Here is a 15654-nt window from a genome sequence, read left to right on the forward strand (position 1 = left end):
ATATATACTGTATGTGTGTGTATTTATATATACATAATAAATAAACGCAGTACACACATATATTATGTAAACCAAAACTTTTATTTTGGGTGCGATTAATCGTTTGACAGCACTAATTAATAGTATTACATATTGCCATTTAGTATTATATTGTATTGAAAAAGTATTATGGGTATTAAAATACAAAACACAAAAGAGAAAACATCTGGATGTAATAATGAGAATTTGAACATGAAAATAGGCTTTATTGTCTTTATGCAAAATAATATTTATTATTTTCCTCTTGATTCTAGATGAATTATCCATACATATTTTGACAGATTCACAAGACTACAGGTTCAGGATCAACCTGAGGTTAAAGAAACTGCCACTGAGATGAATGGGAATACTTAGAGTTATTTGCAAGTGTTTCGATTAACAACCCAGTGGTAATTGTGTCTGAACCCAGATCTTGTTTCACACCATCCCGAAAACAAACCAAGCGCGCTAAAGACCCGTGACAAGCACTGACCTACTCGCAGCTCCTGTCCGAAGACGGTGCGTTCACCCAGCGCCGAGCAGTTCCAGCGGCCATATCTGAACTGGTACTGACATTCGTTGATGCCCAGCTGTGCCCCCTCTCCGATCACGATGATGGCGTCCGGCCGGCTCTGGCAGATGGCACGCTGGCGGGGTGCGAGACCGGGGATCTTATTGCAGATGATGTTCGCACCAAGGGCCACCACAGAGGAAAGAGCCCTGTGGGACAGAAGAGACAAACACAAATAGTAAAGATGAACATTACTTGCATCATAGCATACGGTGGATAGTTTATGACCTTAAACACACATCAGAATTAAGCAGTTAATTGCTTGAAGTGCTTTTTGTCCCATCATTACTTTTAACAATAACACCTGCACCAAAGAACTATCACAAATGAGATCTCTATAGTATCTCATAAGCACTACTTGAAATGGGTGAACATTTCTACCTCTCAAATGAAAACTCGCACATTTCCCAATGCATTTTTATTGCTTAACAAATGTGATTCACCCACAGTAGTGCAAGTAAAAAGAGATAGTAAAGATCTGACCAATACAGAGGATAGAATATATTAGAACAGAACACAACACCAGAGTATAATAGAATGAGAATAAATAAAACAGACTTGAAAAACATAATTGAAGAGTAATGCATAAAAGGAATAGAACAGCATAACTGAACATGACATAGAATAAAAGTGAGAAGAATGTAATAAAACAGAACAGAATTGAACAGAAGTGAAGAGGCCAATACACAACTGTAAGAACAGAATCAATAGAATAGAATAGAAATGAATAATCCAAGACATAATGTAGAGCAGAATAGAACCAAAACAAAAAGTAGAAAAGAAAAACATAACTGAATGTAAATGTATAAAATAGAATAGAAATGAATAAACTAGAACATCATAACTTGACATTATATAGTGTAAGGGTGAGTAGAATATAAATGAACAAAACAGAATAGATTTGAACAGAAGGGAATAGGCCAACATACCTGTAATAAAGAATAGAATCACAGGATAGAATACAATAGAATAGACCAAGACATGAATGTAGAGCAGAAACAAATAAACAAATAGAAAAGAAAAGCACGACTGAACATGAAAGAATAAAATAAAATAGAACTGAATAGACCAGAACAACATACCTAAGCATGTCACAGAATAAAAAGTGAGCAGAACAAAACTGAACAAAACAGATTAGAATTGAACAGAAGCGAATAAGCCAACGCATAGCCTAACTGTAATACGGGATATAATCAATCGATTATAATAGACCAGGGCATTACTATAGAGCAGAATAGGGCAAAAACGAATAGAATAGAAAAAGAAAACATAATTGAACAAAAATGAATAAAATAGAATTGAATATACCAGAACATCATAACTGAGTATGACATAATGGAAGAAAACTGAACAGAATATAACTGAACAGAAGTGAATAGGCCAACTCATAACTGTAATATGGAATAGAATCAATAAAACATAATTTAATAGAATAAAATAGAACAGAACAAGTCATACATGAAGAGTAGAGAAAAAAAAATCGAAAAGGAAAGCAAAACATTACAGGACATATAATAAAAATAAGCAGAATGTAATTGAACAAAACAGAATAGAATTGAACAGACATGAATAGAACACATAATTGTAATATAGAACAGAATCAACAGTACAGAATAGAATTGAATAGATCAAGATATAACTGTAGAGCAGAATAGAATAAAAACAAAAAGAACAGAAAAGAAAAACAACTATAGAATAGACCAAGACATAAATTTACAGCAGAACAAAACAAAAACAAATAGAACAGAAAAAGAAAAACATAACTGAACGTAAATTATGAAAAGAGTAAAACTGAATAGACCAGAACAGCATAACTGAAGAAAACATAGAATAAAAGTTACCAGAATATTGATTAAATAAAATGGAATAGAATTTATCAAAAGTGAATAGGCCAACGCATAACTGTAATTTAGAATAGAATAGAATCCAAGACATAACTGTAGAGCAGAATAGGATGAAATCAAATAGAATAGAAAAGAAAAACAATGAATGAGTAAAAATAGAACAGAACTGAAAGAACCAGAACAACATAAACAAACATGAAATAAAAGACCAAAACTGAACAGAACAGAACTGAACCAGCCAATGCATGATTGTAAAATAGAATTGAATACAACCAATATAAAATAAAATGCCACCAATGAACATGATATAGCAGAATAAAGAATAATAGAATAAAATAAATAGAATAGAATACCACCACTGAACATGACTGAACAGACTAAAACAGAACTGAATAGAAAACAAAAGAACAATATACACGACAGAACAGAACAATGTGTTACTGGTTATAAAGATCATATTTTTCATGCCCCTTTTTTGATTCAACTCATATTTTCATGCAACTGTGACCACACAAAGTGGGTAATTTTCCAAACGCACACATCTCTGTCATCATACGGCTTCTCGTGTTGATACAGCCCTCGACAGCGCTCTTAATATGCGCGCTGAGTATTTTCGGCGCTCTGTGTTTGCACAAACCCGCGTGGCTAAACAAGCAGGCTTCTATGTTTACGAGCATTGAACCCGTTCAGATATGTGCCTTTCAAACATGTCAGAGACGAGGGCTGTAAAGACTCGGCAAGACGCATGCCAACTTTGAAGAGTGACGTCACTGGCTGCCGAGGACTGCACCGCAAGCGCGGCGAGTTGCAACAAGCAATGCGTGTGTCAGCAGAAACGGCACGCAGGGGTGGACGGGCCGGTCTCGCTGCTGGGAGAATAGCTGCGACTTATGGATTCCCCGTCAAAACAGATCAAACGGTGTGGAACAAAGACGCGGAATGTTCATTGGAAATCGGATACGGCTGGTTTGCTTCTTTTCTGGTCGTGTTTCCATGTCCAACAAAGGCTTAAGAATTACTCTTAAATACAAAACCACATGTGGGATGCAGCCGAGGGACCCCTCTCTCACTCTGTGTTTAAGAAACATCTCCTGTTTCTGCATATAATGGAGTCGCAAGGGGAGAGCAGCTAAAAGTGTATGTTTATTTAAACCCTTCAGCGAACACAAACTAACACTCCATCACACGTTAATATAGTGGCGTGATGCAGTGCCTCCAAAGCCATCCAAACCAGTGTGTTTGGGCATTAGGTGGGCCGCTGTGAGGACTATGAAGTTTTGCTGCCAAATCTCTAGATCTGTTCCAAACCTTGTGCGCTGCCTACCTACAGAGCATCATGAGCACCTTCAAAAAGCAATGTGGCCAGATTCAAAAGGCAGCATCCCATGTAGCCTATCTCTGGTAATCACAGAATACAATGCAAAGTGAGATAAATATTGTTTGTAAATAATGCTTACTTACAGAAATCTTTATTCAGCATCAGCAAGGATGCATTAAATTGATCAAAAGCGACAGTTTATAACGTTACAAAAGATTTCTATTTCAAGTAAATGCAGTTCTTCTGAACTTTCCGTTCATCAAAGAATCCTAAAAGAAATGTATCATGGTTTCCACAAAAATATGACGCAGCACAACATTCAACATTGATGATAACCAGAAATATTTCTTTAGCAGCAAATCAGCATGTTAAAATTATTTCTGAAGGATGTGACACTGAAGACTGGAGTAAATTCAGCTTTGCTTCACATGAATAAATTACATTTTAACTTGTATTCAAAGAGAAAACAGTCGTTTTGAATTGTAAAAATATTTAGCTGTTTTTACTGTATTTTTGATTAAATAAATGCAGCGTTGGTGAGCAGAAGAGACTTCTTTCAAAAACCTTTTAAAAAAAATTTCAATCTGATCTCAATCTTTTAATATCAAACTGTATCATTAAAAATGGTTCAACCACATAACAAGCTACAAAACATCTTAGCAACTGCATAGCATCACCCTGACAACCACATAACAAGCTACAAAACATTCAAAACACCTTAGTAACTGCACTGCATAGCAACACCCTGCTACAAAACATCCATAACATAGAACAGAACTGAAAGAACCAGAACAACATAAACAAACATGAAATAAAAGACCAAAACTGAACAGAACAGAACTGAACCAGCCAATGCATGATTGTAAAATAGAATTGAATACAACCAATATAAAATAAAATGCCACCAATGAACATGATATAGCAGAATAAAGAATAATAGAATAAAATAAATAGAATAGAATACCACCACTGAACATGACTGAACAGACTAAAACAGAACTGAATAGAAAACAAAAGAACAATATACACGACAGAACAGAACAATGTGTTACTGGTTATAAAGATCATATTTTTCATGCCCCTTTTTTTGATTCAACTCATATTTTCATGCAACTGTGACCACACAAAGTGGGTAATTTTCCAAACGCACACATCTCTGTCATCATACGGCTTCTCGTGTTGATACAGCCCTCGACAGCGCTCTTAATATGCGCGCTGAGTATTTTCGGCGCTCTGTGTTTGCACAAACCCGCGTGGCTAAACAAGCAGGCTTCTATGTTTACGAGCATTGAACCCGTTCAGATATGTGCCTTTCAAACATGTCAGAGACGAGGGCTGTAAAGACTCGGCAAGACGCATGCCAACTTTGAAGAGTGACGTCACTGGCTGCCGAGGACTGCACCGCAAGCGCGGCGAGTTGCAACAAGCAATGCGTGTGTCAGCAGAAACGGCACGCAGGGGTGGACGGGCCGGTCTCGCTGCTGGGAGAATAGCTGCGACTTATGGATTCCCCGTCAAAACAGATCAAACGGTGTGGAACAAAGACGCGGAATGTTCATTGGAAATCGGATACGGCTGGTTTGCTTCTTTTCTGGTCGTGTTTCCATGTCCAACAAAGGCTTAAGAATTACTCTTAAATACAAAACCACATGTGGGATGCAGCCGAGGGACCCCTCTCTCACTCTGTGTTTAAGAAACATCTCCTGTTTCTGCATATAATGGAGTCGCAAGGGGAGAGCAGCTAAAAGTGTATGTTTATTTAAACCCTTCAGCGAACACAAACTAACACTCCATCACACGTTAATATAGTGGCGTGATGCAGTGCCTCCAAAGCCATCCAAACCAGTGTGTTTGGGCATTAGGTGGGCCGCTGTGAGGACTATGAAGTTTTGCTGCCAAATCTCTAGATCTGTTCCAAACCTTGTGCGCTGCCTACCTACAGAGCATCATGAGCACCTTCAAAAAGCAATGTGGCCAGATTCAAAAGGCAGCATCCCATGTAGCCTATCTTTGGTAATCACAGAATACAATGCAAAGTGAGATAAATATTGTTTGTAAATAATGCTTACTTACAGAAATCTTTATTCAGCATCAGCAAGGATGCATTAAATTGATCAAAAGCGACAGTTTATAACGTTACAAAAGATTTCTATTTCAAGTAAATGCAGTTCTTCTGAACTTTCCGTTCATCAAAGAATCCTAAAAGAAATGTATCATGGTTTCCACAAAAATATGACGCAGCACAACATTCAACATTGATGATAACCAGAAATATTTCTTTAGCAGCAAATCAGCATGTTAAAATTATTTCTGAAGGATGTGACACTGAAGACTGGAGTAAATTCAGCTTTGCTTCACATGAATAAATTACATTTTAACTTGTATTCAAAGAGAAAACAGTCGTTTTGAATTGTAAAAATATTTAGCTGTTTTTACTGTATTTTTGATTAAATAAATGCAGCGTTGGTGAGCAGAAGAGACTTCTTTCAAAAACCTTTTAAAAAAAATTTCAATCTGATCTCAATCTTTTAATATCAAACTGTATCATTAAAAATGGTTCAACCACATAACAAGCTACAAAACATCTTAGCAACTGCATAGCATCACCCTGACAACCACATAACAAGCTACAAAACATCTTAGCAACTGCATAGCATCACCCTGACAACCACATAACAAGCTACAAAACATTCAAAACACCTTAGTAACTGCACTGCATAGCAACACCCTGCTACAAAACATCCATAACACCTTAGCAACTGCATAGCAAGACCCTGGCAACCACATAACGAGCTACAAAACATTCAAAACACCTTAGTAACTGCACTGCATAGCAACACCCTGCTACAAAACATCCATAACACCTTAGCAACTGCATAGCAAGACCCTGGCAACCACATAACGAGCTACAAAACATTCAAAACACCTTAGTAACTGCACTGCATAGCAACACCCTGCTACAAAACATTCAAAACACCTTAGTAACTGCATAGCAACACCCTGACAACCACATAACGAACTACAAAACATTCAAAACACCTTAGCAACTGCATAGCAACACCCTGACAACCACATAACGAACTACAAAACATTCAAAACACCTTAGTAACTGCAAAGCAACACCCTAGCAACCACATAACAAGCTTCAAAACATAAAAAAATATATATTAACAGCATAGCAACAACCTACACACAACAAGCAACAAACTGGCAACTGCATAATGAGAAACAAAAAAGTCGAAACACCATAGTAACTGCATAACAACACCCTGGCAACTATTATATATATATCACATAGTTTCATCTGCAAATGTTTTTTTCCCCATAGCTAGATAAATCAGATTGTGGGCCACAGAACATGCTGCTCTAGAAACAAATGAAACACTCCACCCTCTTTTCTTTAATTTATTTGGCTTTCATTTAAAACCTCTTATTATGGCTGTCCTGCTCATCCACAGTCATAAAGTACCGACTGACGTTGTTTCTGGTTAAACAAGTGATGTCTTCGGTTAAACAAGTTGAATATAGACTGGATCCTTCAGAGCAGGTTATTGTGATGTAAAACGCAAAGCAGTGAGCCTCAGGAATATGCGCGTCACACACTGATCAGAGAGAAAGGGTCTGAAAAATCTGATCTCAATATGAACTCGTCAAACTCTTCTTAAAAACCAAATGATCTGAGCTTTTACACATTTTCACATTAACACTGTACGCTACAGTATGACTCATTTTTGACATAATTTGAGATGAAGATAATTAAAGAAAATCAATATTAAGATCCACATCAACTTCAGTCTGTTCTAAAATGCGAACTGTAAAGCTGCATGTTTAAAGGCTACTTAACTAGTCCTTAAGTTTACAGGTAACGCTGGATATTTTTAACTCCTACAAAACACGAATGGTATTTTCCCATCTGAAAATATCCGTGTTTTTACCAACTGACTCTACATTTAAATAGCCCCGAGTGAAAGTTTAATTGTGGTCCATATAAAATATGACAAAATAAATCAGTTCTGTCTCACGAGGAAGATTTCAAACATGAGTAGGATTTCCTGGTAAATGAGGAATAAATAATCCACAGGATGAGTAAATGCACTCTACTTTTAAACACAAGAAAATAAATGTTCCCTGTGCGCTTGGCTCCAGCTATCACCCAGTCCATTCTACTTAAAACAAATCCTGTTAAAACAAACTCTAAACTACCAACATGGACGAAGTGGCACCGGAAAACTTTCAAGCCTCAGACTGTACATCTTTAAGCATTGAGAAAAAGAGCAAATGTGACTTTTATGGGCCTATTTATATGTCTAAAACTGCAATTTATTAAGACTATGTCTCTTACAGAATAGCAGAGCATGCTTCATACTAATGGGACATAGGGAAATGATATTTATCCCAAAAATAAGTTGTTTTATCATCTAGGATTAAATAGTTATGCTGCGTAATTTATATTGGAAAACACATTGTGATAACATCAGCCAATGTTTCATTTTATATTTTATTTTAAGTATGCAACAATGCATGTAGAATTGGAGGGGACCAAATGTAAAAGTTTGAGAAGTTTTTATTGGAAATCAACCACTATACTAAATATCAACATGTATGGTGTTAGAAACCTTACAAAACTTGTTTGAAATATACAAGTATATTTTAAAAATTCGTTCAGATGAAGTAGATTCGCCCTGTGAGAGATTCCCTGATTCCTGACTTCCTAAAAAAACTCAAACATTACCATAAATATTAGCGAGAAAAAAGCACCGACCACAAACTTCCTTTTAACCTTCCTTTAAAAGCCATTAATTCCACAAAATGTATCAAATTTGCAATGTGCCGAATTAAGATGGTTTAAAATGTAAAAGCAATTTGTGATGTGCAAACCAATGCTATACATAGACTTACTCACTTAAATGCCAGCAAAAACCCACATCTATTTTGAAAATTGAGTTTGGGGTCTCCAGCTGCTAAATTAGGACCATGGTCTGGAGGTCATTTGACAAAGAGACACAACAAGGGTTTGAGAAGAAATTATAGGAAAAAGAATTTACAGACCAGCTTGGAGACCAAATGTATTGCTGTCAGTCAAACGTGCTGTTCAGAAGTTCACTTGGACAAGATGCAAATACAATGTACTTGAACTTGTAAACGTAAATAATATGAATGTAAATCTAGGGGAGACTGGGGCTAGTTGTCACACAGAGTAGTTGCCATAAGGGCTTAAACTCAACAACTATAAAGCTTTAAGTCAAAAGTCAAATCTCTCAATGTTTTTTCCTAGTCGTCTATCACATTTTTAAAATTCACATTTTCATAAGAATTCAGATATTTCATAAGAAGTCAGGTCGGGGCAAGTTGTCGCATGCAGTTTTTTCAATTTCATTTAATTTCAATTTAGGCCAGATGCACGCATGTTAAACTTTTATATTTTTGTGGTTTCATTTTCATTACTTACATTATGCTGAAAAGTCTTAATATGGCCTGTGATATAAATAGATTACCCCATATATCGTGACAACTTGCCCCGTTTTAGGGATCAATTTCTTGAGCAATAATAGCAGTAAAGTTCAACTGCTTTAAGTTTTGTGTTTGTGCAGAAATAAACATTAAATGAGAAATATTCTGTGTGACAACTAGCCCCACTGTCCTCTACTTCATTAGTATTATTGCAATCAAATGCATGCAAAACGTGTTTGTGTCGGTGTTTAGAGCAGGTGAAGGTTGAACCGAGGAACCGTCTGTCTGTAAAACCAAAGTGACTCATAATTGAACACATACACACACTTTATATATGAATCTTACTGAACTTCTCTGCCACTCAGTGGCCAAATGAAATTCTCTTCTATTCAGCTTCAACACTGAACACTTACATTTACCAACCCCAACCAGATTTGCAGTTTAATTCCCTCTTCTACATTGTAACAAGTAGAAATCTTCAGTTGTTGTTACATTAAGGAGCTATTTCTATCTATCCTGACCCTAAAAATGATTAAGATGATTCAGTCATATTAAATAATCAGAATAAAACCACCACATGACACATTTTTCATGGTTACCTGACAAAACATTCCTTACATTGTAAGTTCATGGACTTCCCTTTAAAGTTTCAGATTACATGAGAATAAAAAAAAATCTTGTGAAATTGGATTAAACTGAATCTTGCATTTTAACACAAGTTCCTAAGAGTCTCATTAACACAATCAACAGCATCATTCATGAAGCTTATCTAAATGAAATATTAACTACTGTATTTACTCAACGCATCACAGGTCACAACTGCAACGCAAAACCAGTCTAGATGCAGGAATCTCCCTGGATCAATGCTAAACGTTAATGTTTTATTAATCCATACTCAAACATGATCAGTCAAAGGTTTAGACACATCTACTCGCTCTTTATTCTGACTTTTCAACATTGTAGTAAAGTGATGAAAACTCAACATATGTCAACATGTGTCACGCAAATGAAATCTTTCCTATATTTGAGCTTCTCCTTTGTCTAGATTTCAGCTCTACTCTGGACATTCATTAACCAAATTTGTAAAAAAAAAAAATTTAAAAAAATTTTTAAATAATAATTCTGAAGAATTCATATTGGAATCTGTCATAGTAAGCAATTCTAAAGGATCCCAGCATCCATTTTTTTGAATGTTTCAAACATAAAATAAAACTAGATCTTTCAAAACGTAATTCCCAACAAAGCTACGACTATTCCCAGTAAAACTGGACATCAAAAACTCCTAGCAACTTCCTTTATCTGTCCAGTATTCCATATACAAATAAGTCAAAAAATGGATTCATCCCAACAGGGACTTCAATTAGTTCCATATTACCATGATAGAAATTCCAGCAGGAATCCTGTACATGTTCCTTTGGGATAATTGTGAAGGATGTGGGATGTTTCTCAAAAAGTATCAAAGGAGATCCCATGCATGCTACACTTGTTAGGTGGGTTTCTATCACCTGTCCAACTAATGCATTTCAAAACATGCATTTAAATGTTCGGTTTGTAAAGCAATTCCTATATAGTGCACACACTGTACACATCCCCTAAAACATTTAAGCCATCGTAAGAAAGAAATTCTAGTCAAGTGCGTCCAAACTTGTGACTTGCATCGCACGAAGGCGAAATCAACAGATTTAGACGTTTGTAAACTTACAGGTAGCTCCCGCTGGTGAGGATGAGGAAGATCTGCGGATAATAGACAGACAGCAGCACACTGCGCGAGGAGAAGAGGATCATGGTGACATACGGACGCTTTTCTGACGGACTGAGAGAAAGAAACACGTTTAGTTCCAGTTGCACGTCTGTGGTGTTCGCGAGCGGAGCTTCTTTGAGGCTGCGCGTAACTCCCAGACGCGTGTGTGTGCGAAGGAGACGCGCTGTGTCATCGCGCGGTTCGTTCCGTCGGAGCGTTCTGGTGGGTTTTTGGGGGCTTTGGGGATGGAAACAGAAGTGGCTCTCTCCTCTCCGGAGACTCCGGGCTGCCATTGGGCAGAGGACGGCACCATCACACCACCACCATCCGCCCACTTTTGGATAAAGGGGCCACTAGGGGCCACACTGACAGCGCGCCCGTGCCCTGGAGAGGTAACCGAGTTACACAGTCACATCCTGGGCTCCATTTTATCACGGAATTTTCTGTGGCTAGTTAATTACAATTTCGATGTGAATCTCTTGGGGTTCAACTCATCTCATGCGTTTTAGCGCCAAAACGTAATTTAAAAGACTTTCAAAACAAAACATTATGTTGTTGGGTTATGAAAAGCTATAGTAGTCTGATAAACAATGAGATTATCAATATTTCATCCAATAATGATCCTGACGGATATCTGCGAGCGGTTGCTATGGTTAGCTATTCAGTGGCTTGCTTTAGTGAGCATTTATTTACTGCTACGTGAAAATACGCGTCCTGACTAATTTTTTTGTGGTCACTCAGCCATTATAAAACTGTTAAATGCCAATACTTTTATGCCAAAATATATATTTTCAGGTGGCAGTAAATAGACGCTAACAAAGCTGCGGAAGTCACCATAACAACAGTAGACTTTAGCACTTTCAGATTTTAGATCTTTGAATTGACAGAACTTGTTTAGACTAAATGTACTAATTTCTAAATGTTTCATCAATATTTCATCCAATAATGATCCTGACGGAGATCGTGCAAGCGGTTGCTATGGTTGCCTATTCAGCGACTTGTGTTCGTGAGCATTTACTGCAAAGAGAAAATACACTCCCTGACTAACTTTCTTGGAGTCACTCAACCTTCTTAAAACTGTGTTAGATGCTACTTATACGGAAAATATATGTATTTTCATGTGGCAGTAAATAGACGCTCGCGAATAGAAATTGCGGTCGCCTGCGGAAGTCACAGCGATTTCAATTAGAATCTTTGAATTTACAGAACATAAATACTGTCATTACTTTTCACTTTATTTCACTATATATCAAGGCTTGTAGCAACAGCAGAGCCCTCTTTGGCACTTACTAAACAGTCTTAATATGTTTTTTTCCAGCCCGGTCTCATGAAAATGCGTATAAATAGTACGCCAAATAAAAATGAAAACTCGTGGTATTGATACGCAAAAATGGACTTTGGCGTGCATATGATATGCATGTGTTTGGCGTGCATATAATACGCAGTTTTCGCGTGCATATGATACGAAATTTGTTGGCGTGCATATGATACGCAGTTTTCGCGTACATATCATACGCATCTACCCCACAACCCTAAACCTACCCATCGCGTAGCATATACACGCCAAAGTCCATTTTTGCGTATCAATACCACGAGTTTTGGTTTTTATTTGGCGTACTATTTATACGCACTTCCATGAGATCGGGTTGTTTTTTTCAGCTACAAATACCATTTATAATTGTACATTAAGGAATCTTTTTAGAAGATAAAACATGAGGACGCTGGTCCAAAAGACAACCCATAAATCTATAGGCCAGCTTTATTAATACGCTTAATGAGTGAAATGCAGTGCTTGTACCTGCATGTGCTGTATGTCATCATAGTGAAAGAGGGCAAAGGGGGTATAGTGACAGATATCAAGCCTCAGGGGTGACAAAACAGGTTTGACCTGATGAGACCCCACATTATCTAGAGATCTCAAAGCATGCTTTCAGTCATATGAGGTCTTGTGAGCCACCTTATGTCTTCTCAAGATTGCATGATTAATCTCAGAGCTTTGACATAATGACAAATGTGCTTCCAAAAATTAGAAAAAAAAAGTGACTCATGAGGTGCTTTTCTATTTTATAAGTTGCTCTAAGCTGTATAATCACCTGTTTCGGATAAATAACAGCGGCCTGAATGGATTTCCACTTCAAAAGGTGGATAAACTATGATCTGTCTGTGCATGCAAAGACATTGCAGATCTAGATATGATATCCTAATTCCATTTTGCATTGCTGAGAGTGTAATTTCTCAAATGGCAGTGCATACGCGCAGAATAAAAACAAATAAACGAGAGCAAAGAGTTAAATATATCAAGTAAATCATGAATAGTAGATGACAGGCGACCCTCTCTTGGAATACGAACAAATCCCTCAAGAATTCAGGTGAGGTCTTGCAAAACTGGAGGGTGAAGGAATGTGGAAATACAACTCGGCATGCTGTTATTACTGAGGGTATAGAGAGGTGAAAGCGAGAGAAAACCACAGCATGGATCTTCCTTTAAACTAGTTAACATGGACCAAATGTAGTGGAAAATAACTGTAAAGATCCAATTCACTCATGTGAAGACCAATCAGTATGCAGGTGTACAGATCTTTTTAGTACACACTTTTACTGATCAACTGCATGTTATTTATAATAGCAATAAATGCAATGCAAACTTTTAGATTACAAAGCTGCCAACCTAAGCTAAATGCAGAACAAAATGCCATTAAATGCTATTTTATTCAACAAATATGCCATTTCGAACTCCAAAATGAATCGAAGTGTTAAATTTAGGGTTAATTTTTATGAGACAATAACCTTAGAGAGCAGATATTTACTTTTTTTCTTTAGTAAACGGGTAGCTGACATGAAATACTTGTGGTGTGAAATGCCATAATGCATCAAAAACATCATTTTAATGCATCTTTTATGATCTCATACTAATCGGGAACTATATGGGATATAAAAACACTGCAGGACCATTTAATAAGAACTAGTGAAGGCAAAATTAATAAAAAATGGTGCAATCGCCTATAAATTTTCACTTAAAATGTTGATGATAAAGCAGCTAAAACAGTGTTATTTCAGTATCATTGAGTTTTTATTAATATTTAGAATATTTTATTATTTTAATATTTTGTTTTAAATTAAAATTTAAAGTTTTAGTAATTGTGTTAAATTTGTATTAGTTTTATGTAGCAGTTTTAGATTTTTAAACTAAACGAAAATGAGAAATGTTGCATTGGCAACTAGCTGAAGTTTAATATATTTTGTTAAAATATTTGATTTTATTCATGTTTATTTCAAGTAAAGAATGTTTTTATGCTTTTAGTTTGTTAACTATAATAACCCTGCACTGACATGAACTTATGTCACCTACCCAAACTTAAACATCAAATGCATTGCGTTTAAAGCACATAATTTGTATAGCATAAAGTAGGTCCTCTGCTTACCCGAGTCGAGAATAAATGATGCCGAAACACAGGAGCACGTTAAAGATCCACAGGCGTAGAGGTCTGACCATGGTGTCCAATCAGTGCAGAAATCCAGCTCACATCGGCCACTCCGTTCCACCTGAGCAGGTAAACACGCTCTTTCTGTCTCTCCGACGTGTCTTTCTGATTCCTTGTAAAGTTAGAAACCTGAGAGCCATAGTCAGGGTTCAGCTCAAGCTCTGGGATGCTTTGCCGTCTCGTTCTCGGGTCCGAAGGCAAGATTGAGGCTTACAAACGCTGTGTTTTCAAGGAGGAGCGAGTCGAATGTTTTCAGGTGAACCTGCCGTGCGCGTCGAGTTCCTCCTCCTCTCTCTCGGGTGGAATGCCGACGCTTTTATGTTCCAGGCTCATCGACTTGCTGCTGCTGCTGCTGGTGGTTTGTTAAATTCTTTCCATTTCTCCGCAGGTGAAAGTCTAGGGCAGGTAACACAAGCCTTTATCCACGCCCCTTCAGCTTTACGCTCACAGATGAGAGCATTTTACAGGCATGAAGCACGTGCTTTGGCTGCACGGACCGCAAATGAAAGGCATCGAGGCTCAGCCCTCCCTTTTCATAAAGAAATTGGCTGCAAGTCCATTGCACAATCATGCAACAAAGTGATCGTTCCATGCATACATGGATGATATTTCATGAATCGGGCTACAGGGGGAGGGACGAGAGAGAGTTTTTTTGCATAAGTTCTGACTGTGTGATTCTGTGCCTTTACACATTCAAAATAGTTTTTTGGGGTCCAAACAATACATTAAGCAATGCATTTGAATCAGTGGTTTGTTTACTAATAGATTTGCATGCAATGTACCACCATAAAAAAAATAATGATTTTGGGGTCTAAAACAATATATTAGGCAATGCATTTGAATCAGTTGGCTTTCTAACAGATTTGGATGCAATGCACCACCATAAAAAAAATTTGTGGATGCAAATATTATATTTAGCAATGCATTACATATTCAAAAATGTTTTTGAGTCAAAACAATATATTAAGCAATGCATTTGAATCAGTGGTTGGTTTGATTTGGATGCAATGCACCACCATAAAAACATGCTTTATGGATGCAAGCATCATATTTAGCAATGCACTACACATTTAGAATATTTTGGGGGGTCCAAACTATATATTAAGCAATGCATTTCAATCAGTGGTTGGTTTACTAACAGATTAGGATGCAATGCACCACCATAAAAACATGTTTTGTTGTATATCTTGTATATTTAGCAATGCATTACATATTCAAAATAGTTTTGT

The 15654-nt window shown here is 37.0% G+C and overlaps 1 protein-coding gene across 1 annotated transcript in view; it reads right to left on the reverse strand.

The window, feature by feature from the left end:
• The window catches only part of wnt7bb (wingless-type MMTV integration site family, member 7Bb), a 49943-nt gene extending 38771 nt beyond the window's left edge, over positions 1 to 11172 (reverse strand). Inside the window, exons 1-2 of the mRNA XM_016503155.1 lie at positions 10905 to 11172; positions 512 to 738 (exon numbers count right to left, since the gene is read on the reverse strand). Of these exons, the coding sequence (XP_016358641.1) occupies positions 512 to 738; positions 10905 to 10987 (310 nt within the window). The 5' untranslated portion in view covers positions 10988 to 11172. The remainder of the gene's footprint in view (positions 1 to 511; positions 739 to 10904) is intronic.
• Between the last annotated feature and the right edge of the window lie 4482 nt (positions 11173 to 15654).

Source organism: Sinocyclocheilus anshuiensis, unplaced genomic scaffold (genome assembly GCF_001515605.1).
Source record: "Sinocyclocheilus anshuiensis isolate Anshui unplaced genomic scaffold, SAMN03320099.WGS_v1.1 scaffold1858, whole genome shotgun sequence".
Lineage (NCBI taxonomy): Eukaryota > Metazoa > Chordata > Actinopteri > Cypriniformes > Cyprinidae > Sinocyclocheilus > Sinocyclocheilus anshuiensis.